Consider the following 13,091-nt stretch of genomic DNA (forward strand, 5'->3'; position numbering starts at 1 on the left):
GGTAATTTCATTTTGGCATTTAATGCTTTGCCTTGGGAAATCTTGAAGTGTGCTGCTGTAAGCAGTCAATAGCACTCAGGACACGGTCAAGGCTGGATTGCACTCCTTTTGTGGCTTGTTTGAGAATGTCTGACAGTAACTTCAGCACTGCACAATTCTCACTGCTTGAACTGGAAATGAGACTGAAGGATGACTCATGCATTTCCACATCCAACTTCTGCAATGAACCTCTGACCCAGCTACCTTCTTAGAGGCCCCATCTTTTCTTTGAGAAGGAATAATGACAAGAAAGGAACTAACCTAGTAGGACATTGCAGCCTTACACTGCAGACAGCATACATTAGGCAAGGATGGGAGGGTTTGAGAAATGTCATCCTGACCTCTGGGTTTTGTTATTTCATTTGCTAGACCTGGGGAGAAGGCTGCTGGTATGAACTGGACAGGAAATGGTTATAGCTGAACTGTGTGGGGTTGAATTGGTCACTTACCAACTTCCCTAGCTCTAAAACCAGATTTCTTTTGGAATAAGAAATGAAGAACTTGTTGTTTGTACCAGGTTTTTAGGCAAACAGTTCAGTCATCTAGTTCTAGGGAAAAATCCAGGGCCAAAGGAAGCAACTGAGTACCTGCCAGCCACCCTAGCTACCTGGTTCAACCCCTAAGACTGACCTTAACCTGACTTAGCTGCTGGGTGACACAGCTGAGCACAGTTGGCACCTTAAAATAACCTTTTTATTGGTGTCTATCAACAGTTTCTTTGTCACTCCTTACTCTTTGCTCACACCACTGATAGATGCACAAAAACTCTCTTCCTGCAGAAAGCTGCTAAGTCCTTTGCACGCATTAGCTTTCCCAGACACTGATTACAATCAAAGTATAATGTCCAACCTTGTCTCACTACATTGCATGTGCAAGCAGATGGAAGAGTTTGGCTGGGTTTTTGCAGCCAACAAACTGATATTTGGCTGGGTGTTGGCAGCCAAGAAACTGATATGTGCATATTTTTAACTTAGTGGTGGCTTTTGAAACAAAATTACAGAATTGTTAGGGTTGGCAGGGGCCTCTGGAGATCATCTAGTCCAGCTCCCTGCCACCCCCTCCCCCTGCCAAGGCAGGGTGACCTGGAGCAGGTGACCCAGGAATGTGCCCAGTTGGGTTTGGAACGTCTCCAGAGAGACTCCATGCCCTTCTAGGGCAGCCTGTCCCAGTGCTGTGCCACCCTCAATGTAAAGAAGTTCTTTCTCATGTTTAGCTGGAACCTCTGGTGTTTTAGTTCATGCCCACCGTCCTGTGACTGGGTACCACAGAGAAGAGTCTGGCACCATGCTCGTGGCACCCTCCTTTGAGGCACTGACAAGATCAGAAGCAGAGCAGTTCACGTCAGGCAGGCAGAGCAGCCGGGCTGCCTCCTCGGCTGGAACACCTCTAACCAGCTGCCACTCAGCAAACTCCAACATAGCTCCCCCCTGTATTTTTCTTCACAGAGAAAAGCAAGGCACAACTCTTCCCAAGAATATTTCTGGGTTTCACATTCTCTGAACCTCAGAGAAAGTAAAAACAACTCTTATCACTTGCTGTGCCTGTGTTTGTGCAAAAATAGAACGCAATATGGAGATTCTTCACCCAAAGTGATGGTGTTTTGTTTCCTTGGTCTATCAGGGTGTGTGTGTGTCAGGACTGTCGGCTGACAGTCACGAGATTGAGTGCAGTGGAGTGCTTGGCAGATTCAGTTTAGATGTAATGTAATATAGTATAAAATAATACTGTATAATAAAGTAATTAATTAGCCTTCTGATAAGCTGGAGTCAGATGCATCATTCTCTCCCCTCCTCGGGGGCTCCATGCAAATTCTGTACCTGGTGCTCCCCAGAGCCGCCGCGCACCGCCCGCCGTGTCCGGGCCGGGCCCGGGCGGGGCCGGGGGCGGTGTCCCGGCTCCTCCCGCCCCTCTCGGTCCCCGAGCCCGGCCCTTGCCGGCTGTCCCGGGGCTGCTGCCATGGAGCTGCCGGCCGTCAGCCTCAAGGTAGGGGCTTCCCCTGCCCCGGGGCTCGGGAGCGGGGCCGGGGGAGCGGGAGGGCGGCTGGGGGCGGCTGCGGCGGGCTGAGCCCCCCGGGCGCTCGGATCGGATGGGCCCGGCCCTCCCTGGACCCTGCTCCTCTCGCATGTTCTCCGGCCGCATGCCCGGTACAGATCCTGGCTGAGGCCCTGCTGGAGCTGCGGAGCCCTCCGAGGAGGAAAGACGGAGCCCTCCGAGGAGGAAAAACGGAGCCCTCCGAGGAGGAAAAACGGAGCCCTCTGAGGAGGAAACCCGAGCCCTCTGAGGAGGAAAAACGGAGCCCTCTGAGGAGGAAAAACTGAAGTTTCTGCTTTTTTTTTTTTTTTTTTTTTTTTAATCACGTGGGCAAAGGCTGCAGAAGTTCTGGAGTCCGTGAATGCGAGTCGGGGGGAGGTTTAGGTTGGCTGTCAGGAAAATGTTTTTGAGCAGGCTGCCCAGGGCAGTGGTCACAGCGCCGAGCCTATGTGAGTTCAAGGAGCATTAGGACAACGCTCTCAGGCACGGGATGGAATTCTTGGGGTGTCCTGTGCAGGGCCAGGAGTTGGTGATCCTGATGGGTCCCTTCCAACTCAGCGTATTCTATGATTCTTGGTTAAAACCACCAGGTGATGACTCCAAAGTTTGCCCCTGTTTCAGGGATATTGCTGAAGTGGCCAAGGACTGGGCAGAGACAGCAGCTGGCTATTAACTAGTGTCCATGGAGGTTCCTAGATCAGCTGACCAGAGCTAAGCCAAGATAAACACTGCACAAGATCCTGAGGAGACAAAGCTTTTGCTTGTCAGGCAAAGTGTCTTAGAAGAATAAACCTACTTACTTGAGGCTTATCATCTGATACATAACTGCAATTGCTTCTCTGCTGGATAGGGCAGGCTCCACTTGTGGGCACTTTGGAAATTTCAGTGAATACCTGATAACCACAGAAAGGAAATATAAGAGACTTAAGCAGTAACATAGCATTTTTCACTTTTGGAAGAAGCACTTCCTTGCTTCTGGCCAGTAGATGTTAAAATCATACTTTGTTTGCTTTTGATGTTGATGCTTGATTCTGATGTCTTCTTTGCTACCTGATATGTGACACTGTTTTGTTTTGTCTTTCACATTTTGAGAGCCCTGAGATTTCTAGGTGTTCGTGTCCTTTCCCAGCTTCACTACTTTGTGATTTTATTTAATACAGCATGGTTCAGGTGCTATCTTTGGTTAAAGCTTTGTCCAGAGACTGAAAGCATCACAGATCACATCAGGGCTTTTTTTGCTGATTTGTTAAGCTGTGAGAGTGGCCTTGGACCAGGCTGCCTATGGGTTGGATGGGAGAACAGTATTATCTCACTACCATTATTAATTCAGCTTTGTACAGGGCAGCTTTCATGTGGCTGTATTAAAGAAAAGATTGGTGTTCCTATAATGATGAATACCTCTCTTACTAGTTCACCAAGAAAAGCAACTTCCCTCATTAGAGGCAAGTAAGCAAATGGATTTTTCAAGGCCCAGCTTGTGGATTATATTACATTCTGGAAACTAGCTGATACTTTGCTCTGACAAGTTTGGACTACTGTGTGATTCCCAGGGCACTAGGAAGATTAAAAGATCTTGCCTTCTGCTTTGTTTTTTAACTTGGTTTGATCATTTTTTCCCATGCTAAAACAACACTAAAAACTAAGGACACTTAATTAAAAAGTTTGCCAACACAAAATACATGTTCTACTGTGGGAAATAGAGATAGGGGAGCTGAAAAACACTGACTTTTCAATTAATGAGTCACAAAGACAACAAAACTAAAATGTTGCCTTTCTTCCTTGTTTCAGGCAACCATTCCCCAATTCTCTTGCAGATAAGTTTGAGTTTGTCCTGGGCAAACTGTTTTCAGCATTAAGAAATTCCTTGTTGTCAAGTCTGCTACTTCTGCTCTGAGCTGCAAAGACAGGAATTGGGAGTGAATGGTTCTACCTACACTTTATTCTGTTCCTGAGTTAGGGCCTGTTTCCCTATAAAATACCACAAAAGTGGGGAAGACTCTTACTCAGAAGGGGCCTGGAAATAACACACACTGCTGGGATTCATTGGCATGATCTGCTTACTGGTTCTGTGAGATTCCAAAGATGAGCCTTGTGATAGAAGTGGTTCCAAGAAAGCTGCATGACTGGGCTGTGTTTGTGCCAGAATGGAGCAGTGTCTTAGCCTTGGGGTAGCTCTTTAAGCTGCTTGCAGAGCTGTAAAATGAAGGTAGCAGGCTTTGCCCTGGAGTGGGTGGGGAACGTGCTCATTGAACAGGATCTGCTGGCTGGGTTCTAACAGCCCTGCTCAGCAAAGCACGGGGGAAGCAGCACAGCCGTGCTTGTGCCATGACAGCTTGACACCTGTGATTACTGAAATAATCATGCAGAGCCTCAAAATACAACGTTTGACTTTGATCAAGCCTGGACAATGCCCTACAATTCATGTGCCTGGAAACACACATTTTGTGCTTAGGCATTTTTTAAATGCTAAGTCACAGAATCAAGGAATAATAGAGATGTCTGTATGCCATGTGATTAAACCTCCTACTCAAAAGCAAGGCAAACTGCAAAGTTAGATCAAATAGCTCAACTCAAAAATCAGCTGAGTTTTAAAATAAGAACAGAGCCTTGTCAGCCCCATTGGATAGCCTGTCCCACTGCTTAAACACTCTCATTATTGTCACTGTTAAAATAATGAGGAGCATCCTCACAGGTGGCCACTCAGATTCATATTTTGGTTGTGTGTGTTCTCAGGTGAATGTCACTCATAGAGTAGGTGAGCTCGCTGGAAAATAGAAATTTAGATACAACAAGAAAATAATTGTAATTTGGAACTGTTTCATTTTTAACTTGGTCCAAATTCAATCTTGTGCTAAGCTCTGTGCTGAAGCATGTTTAAAGGAGTTCCTATTCCACAGAGTTTCCCATCTAATGAGACCCTGGCAGACCTAGGCTCTTTTTAAGCTTGGCAATTAGTTCCATCACATGCTGGGATTTGCAAAGGAGGCAGGAATTCTCCTCAGCTCTCCCCAGTTTCCAATGGGGTGCTTTTAATTACATGGCCATCCTTTTTCCCAGAAGAGATGGAGACAAAGGACCCACCTTTCTTATTTTCTGCTCTCACCACTAGTTCATCAATAACTTTGGAGCTGTTTTCTCAGAAGAAGAAATGTATGTCTGTCTTAGCTACAGACTTAAGTCCTTGGATAGATGGAAACATTTTAAATTCTTCTGCTGTTTTATCAGGAGACTGCCTGCAAATTAACTAATCTCACATAGTAACTTGTAGGTTTTTATTAACACTATATTTTCTATGTTGAAGCACACCAACACCACCAGCCAATTCCATATTGCACTGAAGAACTGTCAGGTAAATTGGACTAATAACTAATAAGGGAATATCTTGGTTTTATTTCAGCAGTCATTCATAGTGTCAGCCCTAGCTTACCTGACTTCTAAACATACTTCATAATTTAGTAACTGCAATATTGATCTAGACAGCTTTAAAAAAACCCACCCTGCCTAATTATGTTAACTGGTGAGCTTTGAGGGGTCTGGAGGGTATGGAACATGCAATTAAATACTACCTAATTAAGAATTTTCCTGATGTTGTGATAGTCTCTTGAGTAAACGCTATTTGCATGTCTCCATTCTCATATCCAGGAATATCTTGTATTTTACTGATTAGCAGTTTTTCCAGTGTGTCTGTGGTACAATTTGGGAGAAGGAGAAGCACGAGGGGTGGTGAAGCATTTTGTAAGCTTTCATGAACAATTTAAAAAATTAATTAGTAAAAATCTGTCTGAGCAGTGTTGGAAGTTACAGCAAAGTGTGGTGAGTGCTCAGCAGCTGTGATGGGGCAGTGCAGTGAAGGAAGAGCAGGAAAATCATTTGCATTGTGGTGTCCTGGCAGAGCAGCGTGAGCCCAGCAGCTGGGCCAGCCCTGTGCTTTCCTGACTGTGCCTCACTTATGTCACAGCTTCACAGCTTCACTCTCTCCTCCAGCAACTAGTTTTGTTTTCAGTTTGAGCATAGAGAGATGTTTTAAGTCAAGGAATTTAGCAGGGTGTCAGTAGATCTTAATTTTTTTTTTGTGTCTCAATGCTCCTATCTGCATACAGCTTTCCTGTGTCCACTCAGTAACTTAGGCTTTTGCTGTGTACTCATGTCCCAGTTTTCTCTTTTTTTTTTTTTTTCCTTTGGGATGGGGGAGTGTGCTTCAGTGTGCTTCAGAGGGGTTTTGGTAATGTAGGTTTGGTTTTTTTAATACCAAAGTCAGCAGAAATGCCAATTTGGAGCCTTTCTCACAGCTAGGAAAAAATGAAAGTGCACCTGTATCCCATGGATCCTCTGATATGTCCAGGCTTCAGCCTTTCTTTAGTGAGGCTGTTAGTAGAGCCTGTCTTCCAAATTCTTGCTTTCACAAATGTTTAGAGAGTAAATATGAGTGATCTCCCTTTGCTGGAGTGACCAGCAGGCTGTAGATGTAGAAAAAGCCTGAAGTGATATATTTTTGTTCCCATTTGCTCTCTGAATAAACATGTAGGGTATATTTCCTTGGTTACAAAAATGGCAAGTGGTGGTGAAGAGAATCCTTGTACCACTTATTACAGTACAATCCCTTTTTCATGGATTTGTCCCATTAAGCACAAGGACCAGGATCACTAAGGACACCTGCAAAGTACAGAATTTGTGACAGCATTATCTTCCTGCTACTCAGGGCACTGCTGGCAGTTGGACCTAGTGGCTTCACTGGGAGTGAAAAGCTGTGTGCTCTGGCAGGATCAGGGTCCCAGAGTCCTGGAAGAAGCCTTCAGGTCTGTTAATACTGCAGTGAGATTGGACCACTGCTCTGAACAGACTGGAAGGAGGCAAAAGAATGATTTGCTGAGGACTGGAGGGAAATTCTGGGAGCTGCAGGCATGGCTGTCTCTGGGCTTTTTGGTGATGGGATGCCAGATTGGTCATGTATAAACTGTGCTAGCACAGTGTTAATAAGATTGCCTGGCTTTCTGTGCAAACTCTTCTGGAGTTCCAAAATTAATGACTCACTTAGAAAAGGCTGAGTGGTCCCTGAATCAGATGTTGACAGAGATGACAAGAAGGGTGAATGACTACAGTGTAGCACCACAGGACATACTCAGCAACAGATGTGGAGAAAAATAGCTTTGTCTTCACTGTCCCAATTGCTTCACCATCTTTCTGCACTGGTTCATGGGTCCAAGCCACTCTTCCACCCATCCCTTGGGAACAAGATGGTGCCATTGATCCTCCCAGAGTTCTCCCAACATGCTAACCTGTCTTCCTGTTTGTTGTTTTTTTTCCATAGGCCATCATTCTGGTACATTGGCTGCTCACAGTGTGGTGAGTGATTAGTGTCTGGCCTGGGGGAGAAGAGGGTATTCCTTCAAACTAGGAATGGGATGTTCCCTGGGAATCAGCACTCCCAGTTTGTGCCTGTTTGCAAGAAAATCCTACATCTAAGAGTGAGGTGTTTGTATGGGAACAGGGATGAAACCAAACTGTTGCAGGCTGATTGTGAATGTGAACTGGTTTTTTTTGTCTCATTTGGCAGGGGATGCATGAACTACATGTTGCCACTCTCCTATGCCTGGGGAAATTTCAGTGTCCTTGCAGTGGGGATCTGGGCCATTGTGCAGCGAGATTCCCTTGATGCCATAACCATGGTGAGTGTAAGAGTGCTGGTCTCCCCCAGGCTGCTCAGGAAGAGGGTGGAGGGCAGAGTCTTTGAGCTAGTGATGATTTTCAGCTGCTCCCAATACAGAAGCTCCCTGTTTGGGTGGGTTTGTTTTTGGTTTTTTTTTTAAGAGTTCATAAATCTATGAACTCTGTAAACCATGGTGAAAAGCATTCACTGTCAATTATTTTTCTTCTCAGGGATGAGACATACTTGATTCTTCCTTTTTTTCACAACCTGCTGTTGTGAATTGTAATGCCAGATGAGGACTCAAAGTGTTTCATATGCTTCAGTTGGAGGGGCTCTGTAAAACCCTTTTCTGAACATTGAATAGATTAGCAAAAAAAAAAAATAAACAATTCTAGAATATATTATGAGAAGATATCTGACAGGAAAAGGCATGAAATACAAGATCATTTATCTAGGAGCATCTGTCTGCCTGGGGCAGTGCCAAGAGTGCTGTGTGATACTGGGGTGAAGGATGATTGTGCAACACAGACCTTGCAGGAAACAGATACTGACTTTACTGTCGGTGGTTAAACCCTTGTTCTGTTCATGTCCCATTCTCTGTCCTTGTTTCCAGTTCTTGACTGGCCTGCTGCTCACAGTCCTCACAGACATCATTCACATCTCTATCTTCTACCCTTCCAACGACTACCTCAGTGATGCCAAGCGTTTCAGCGTGGGCATGGCCATCTTCAGCCTCCTCCTCAAGCCCGTGTCCTGCTACTTGGTGTATCGGATGTATCGGGAGCGTGGAGGAGAGTACACCTTGAACATAGGTAGGAGCTTCCTCTGCTTCCATGTCAGTGTGGGCCACCCCCTCAGGACTGCCCTGCACTTTGGACCCTTCAGCTGAGCTCTGTGCACTGGGTTCTGCTCTTCATTCCAGGCAGACACAGACAGGGTGCTTGCTCTGTCTCGCTCATGTTTGTTATCCCATTTTGTTATTCTGGTGTGTCTTTGGCCTTAAATTTATATTCTTCCTCTCTCCCCTTGCAGAACTGAAGATTTTGACATTTTGACATCCCAACACCATTTTGCCCACAATGGTGTTGAGAGGCTTTTCCTCTCTTCCTCCTCCTGCATTTGTGTGTTTGTTGGGAACTCTTGGGTGTCCTTTCTTTGTCAACCCTTTTTTTTCCTTCAGGGGGAGAGTAGAGGCAGTATTTCCTCTGGCTGGATTATGAACAAGAGGGAAATAAATCTGGATTTCTAACTCCATGTGGGCCTCACATGTCCTATTTACCTTGATTGCTTTGGACTTTGTTCCTCACATGGAAATTGGGACTAATGTCTACCTGATGGGAGTTAGCTTAGAGACATTTAATTTTCCCCTGGTTGTATTTGAAAAGGATAATGTGGAAGATTTGTCAGAGAGGATGGGCTGTGACTAGATGTTCTGGGTTTTGGTCAGCTTTGCCAAGCATTCCTGGTAGTAATTCATGCCTGGGCAGCTGCCAGGGATTGATTGTTTGCCAGGGATTGTTGTTTGAATTCATGCTGGCAAAACCTGCAGCCTGTCACAGTTCTGTTTGTCATCCTGAGAAGGCTGTGCAGGAAAAAAGATGGTGTACCTGCATCACAGTGTCTGGAAGCTTTGGTGGTAGCAAAGCTCACACTCCTGTGAAAAGAGGTGGAAACCTGCAGGGGAGGAGAAGCCATGGAAAGAAACCATGGCTTAGGGCACTGTGTGGTATTTGCAGCTCTCTGCTACTGGAGTGTGGATGTCATCTCTGCCAGCACCTGCAGTGCCTTTTTTGTGTCAGTTTTTATTAGCTGCTCATGTGCTTGTCATTGGGATTCAATATCTGTATAGAAAGTATTGGTATCATTGAGGAGTTCATCTCTTGCACTTCTTTTCAACCACACTGTGCCAAACTGAGAGTCTCCTCTCAGGCACAGGTGGGAATTAAGACACTTTGTAGTTTCATATCCTCTCCTGAACTGTCTTTCTTACAAGATTTTCAGTACTGTGTGTTGCTTTGTGATGAATGTGCTTGACAAATTTCCTCTTATTTTCCTGCTATCTGGCATTTTCTTTTGAACCCACCAGTGTTGAAATTTTCCTGGCCTTTTCTGTCTTGCTTTCCTTCTACACTAAGTCCCTCCTTGTTGCCTGGGAGCATCCTTGCTGCTTAGAACAAATCCCTCATAGTCTGGTGGCTATGTGTGATTCAAGTTGCCTTCTCCCCATGGCAAATGCCCATAGGCAAAGAGCTGTCCATGGATATTCTCTGCCTCCTCTTTCCCTGCTCATCCCCTGGACAGTAACATGATTTTGCACAGACAAATTGTTCATGGTGCAGTTAGGAGCACTGCTGGACTCAAATTTGGTACCACACTTGAGGCATAGCTGCATTGTTGGGAAGAGTGGTTCATGGATGTATCATTCCTTTAAATCTATGCTGTCAGCTAGCCACAGTTCCTGCAGCTTCTGGCTCTGTCTGTTCATTTTTCCCTGAGTTCTCATGCACTTTATCTTGCTGAAATGCAGCTACAGGAACCTGTTGTGCTGCTATGGGGTATTGTGGGTCTTGCTTTCCACACAGCCCTGTGGCTGCTGAGAGAGTGGTTCTCAAGGAAAGAACAGGCATGTTGGAAGGATGACTTTCCTTACCTCCTGGTTAGTGAGGATCACAGACCACAGGTGCTGGGGGAGCTGGTAAAATGTGTGCTCCTGAGCTGTTAGTTTCTTCTAGAGCATTCAGTTCTTGTGCTTTTGCCTTTGTGCCAAGCTTGTTCTCTTCCATCTGCATTCAGGTGTCACCAGTGCAGGCCGGGACAGCAGCAGCTACGAGCCCATTGATCAGCCAGAGGCTCCTCCACAGTGGCCTTCCTCAAGCAAGGCAGCCCAGCCACCCTACTGAGGCACCCTGCAGCCAGCAGAGACACTGCCCTTGCCCAGCCAAGCCTTCCTCTTCCCACTGAGCAGCACCTGCTACTGGGAAAATAAGAGAAGATCTGATGTTTCTTTTGCCTACCTAAAGGTTAGGCAGATGGGTGCTGCAGTAAGTCCAGGAGATCTTGGAGGTGTCATGTTCAGCACTGTGTAATCCCAGTGCTCTCCTTTCTTCCCTCCCCCTAAATCCCTCCTCTGTACCTGTGACTGCATGCACCTTCTGCATCTTCCATTGTGCTTCCTCTTCTTTATAAGAGAAGCACTCAAAGTTCTCCTGGACAAGCAATCTTTAAAAGGCTTATGGACTGCCTAAAACAATACAGTGTAGCCTGATTTTATGCAGATGTATTTCCAGGAAACACCTGGGAGTTCCCAAGAGCTTTTTTTGATGGCATTATTTAACTTTTTGTGCTCCCAGTATCTGGTATTGGGTTTTATTAACTGATGCTTTTATGCAAGTTGAATGTCCTTCAGGATACTTAAAAATGACTGTTGAATGTAGATTACAAATCCTTTGTGCCTTGAAATATCCTTTTGCCTTCAGCTGCTTGTCTTAACAGAACTTGAAATGTTACATTTTTCTAAGAAAACTATAAAATGAACACAGATTTTCTGTGTTAGAAAAAGTTACACTGGTCGCTTATGTCTCATTTGAAAATGTGGCTTTTCCTGAGGGCTTGGGACTGTAGCCAGGCAATCTGGGAGGGTCATTATGGGGGAAGGTCTACAGGGCTCTGATGGCTTTTAGCCTAAGCTTTACTCTGAGAAATAGAAAATACTGCATATAATTGTGGGTGGGAAGATGGGCTAGTAAAATGATTGGGGAAAGATGGACTTATTTACACTGTAGGTGTGAGTTCCATTGGGTGTGACAAACTATAGGCTCTGTTGTTATGCACAATAAATCTGTCCTGCTGTGGCTTTCAGGTAAGATTCTAAAAAAAGAAAACCAAGCAAACAAAACCCCAGAAGCAAACAACCACATTTCAACAGGATTCATTTACAGAAGAAAATGAGTATGTTAACTTTGGGAGAATTCTAGTGCTAGGATAGGTATTTTTCTGAAGCAAGTTCATTGGCAAAGTTTATATCTGTTATTTTACAACTGCATTTCCCCTGACAAGACCTTCTGCTGTGTTGATTCTTTAGTAACCAAGACCTCTGTTGACTTTGCTGTAACCTCCAGAAACGTGCCATTTGTATTTTTAAAACCAAGCAGATTTCTCCTAACTTCCATCACTTCAAATGTAAGCAGATGCTTCCTCTACTCTGCTGCACAAGCACGACATTGACCTCTTGATCTACCTGAACCAAACACATGGTAAATGCCATAAAAGTGTTATACATTCTTTTTTCTGGCTTTACATATAATAGGGCACAAGACTAGGAATTGTCTGTTCATGTGATTAGATGGCAAAGAAGGAAAGAGTAGGCAGAAATAGCTGGGGCTTGTGGAGTTCCAGAGTCTTTATGCAAATGGGTTTTTTCAGCTCTTCAGAACTGTACAGTGACAGCACAGAGCCCTGAATAAGACATTTAAATGCTTTTTTTACCTCGATCCATGGACCAAAGACTGAAAATCAGGCATTTAATGCTGTGGGGTTTGGGTGTTGGCACAGTCAGTTATATTTAGGGAGGCCTTCCCAGATGTTACACATTGGAAATACCCATCTAGCTGACCTGCCATGGGTTTTTCTGTGGGAAATTTGGTACATTTGGGAGCTCCAAGAAGCAGAGCAAGGCACAAGTAACACTGATCTTACCGTGCCTCAAGGAAACCTATTTTGGGCAGTAGATCAGAGGTGATGATAAAAACAAACCCCTCACGAGTAACACTGATCTTACCGTGCCTCAAGGAAACCTATTTTGGGCAGTAAATCAGAGGTGATGATAAAAACAGACCCCTCTCCTGGCTGAGGAGGAAGAAGAGTGTTTGTATCTGGCTCAGGAGGGTGTGAGGGGATTCACGGAGCTGCTGTGCCAGAGCACGGCCTTGCTGCCTCTCAGGGGAGTCAGTGACATCTCCTCACCCAAACAGCTGCGATGCTCCATTCGGCTGGTTTTGCTTTGCTTTTTTAAACCCTCGGCTCCTGCTGTGCCCGGCGTTTTGGCGGTGAGCAGGCAGCTCCCAGCATTAGGCCCAGCCCGCCCATGGCAGGTGCCTCCCTGAGCGCTGGCGGGTTCGGGTTGGGAAGGAGGGCGGAGAGGAAGCCATGGCGGCTGTCCTGAGGCACTGCCCGGGACAGGCATGGCTCCCGCAGGTGCCTCCCTCAGCGCTGGTGCCCGGGACAGGCACGGTTCCCGCAGATGCCTCCCTCAGCACTGGCGGGTTCGGGTTCCTCTTAGGGAGGAAGCCATGGCAGCTGTCCTGAGGCCCTGCCCGGGACAGGCACGGCTCCCGCATGTGCCTCCCTCAGCACTGGCGGGTTCGGGTGCCCGGGA

At 45.9% G+C, this 13,091-nt stretch overlaps 1 protein-coding gene across 4 annotated transcripts; it reads left to right on the forward strand.

Annotated features, from left to right (window-relative positions):
* The first annotated feature begins 1,861 nt into the window (after positions 1-1,861).
* AGTRAP (angiotensin II receptor associated protein) lies at positions 1,862-11,279 on the forward strand. Of its 4 annotated transcripts, none has more exons than XM_071448997.1 (5): positions 1,862-2,022; positions 7,379-7,540; positions 7,625-7,736; positions 8,331-8,529; positions 10,511-11,279. In XM_071448997.1, the coding sequence occupies exons 2-5, from the start codon at positions 7,473-7,475 to the stop codon at positions 10,615-10,617; spliced, it is 486 nt and encodes a 161-aa protein (XP_071305098.1). In that variant the 5' UTR covers positions 1,862-2,022; positions 7,379-7,472; the 3' UTR covers positions 10,618-11,279. The 4 variants fall into 4 exon arrangements, with proteins under 4 accessions (XP_071305098.1, XP_071305095.1, XP_071305096.1 ...); XM_071448994.1 differs by having other exon boundaries at positions 1,866-2,022; positions 7,379-7,413; XM_071448995.1 differs by having other exon boundaries at positions 1,868-2,022; positions 7,379-7,736.
* Positions 11,280-13,091: the final 1,812 nt, after the last annotated feature.

Source organism: Agelaius tricolor, unplaced genomic scaffold (genome assembly GCF_023055355.1).
Source record: "Agelaius tricolor isolate 1412-34295 unplaced genomic scaffold, bAgeTri1.0.p SCAF_28, whole genome shotgun sequence".
Lineage (NCBI taxonomy): Eukaryota > Metazoa > Chordata > Aves > Passeriformes > Icteridae > Agelaius > Agelaius tricolor.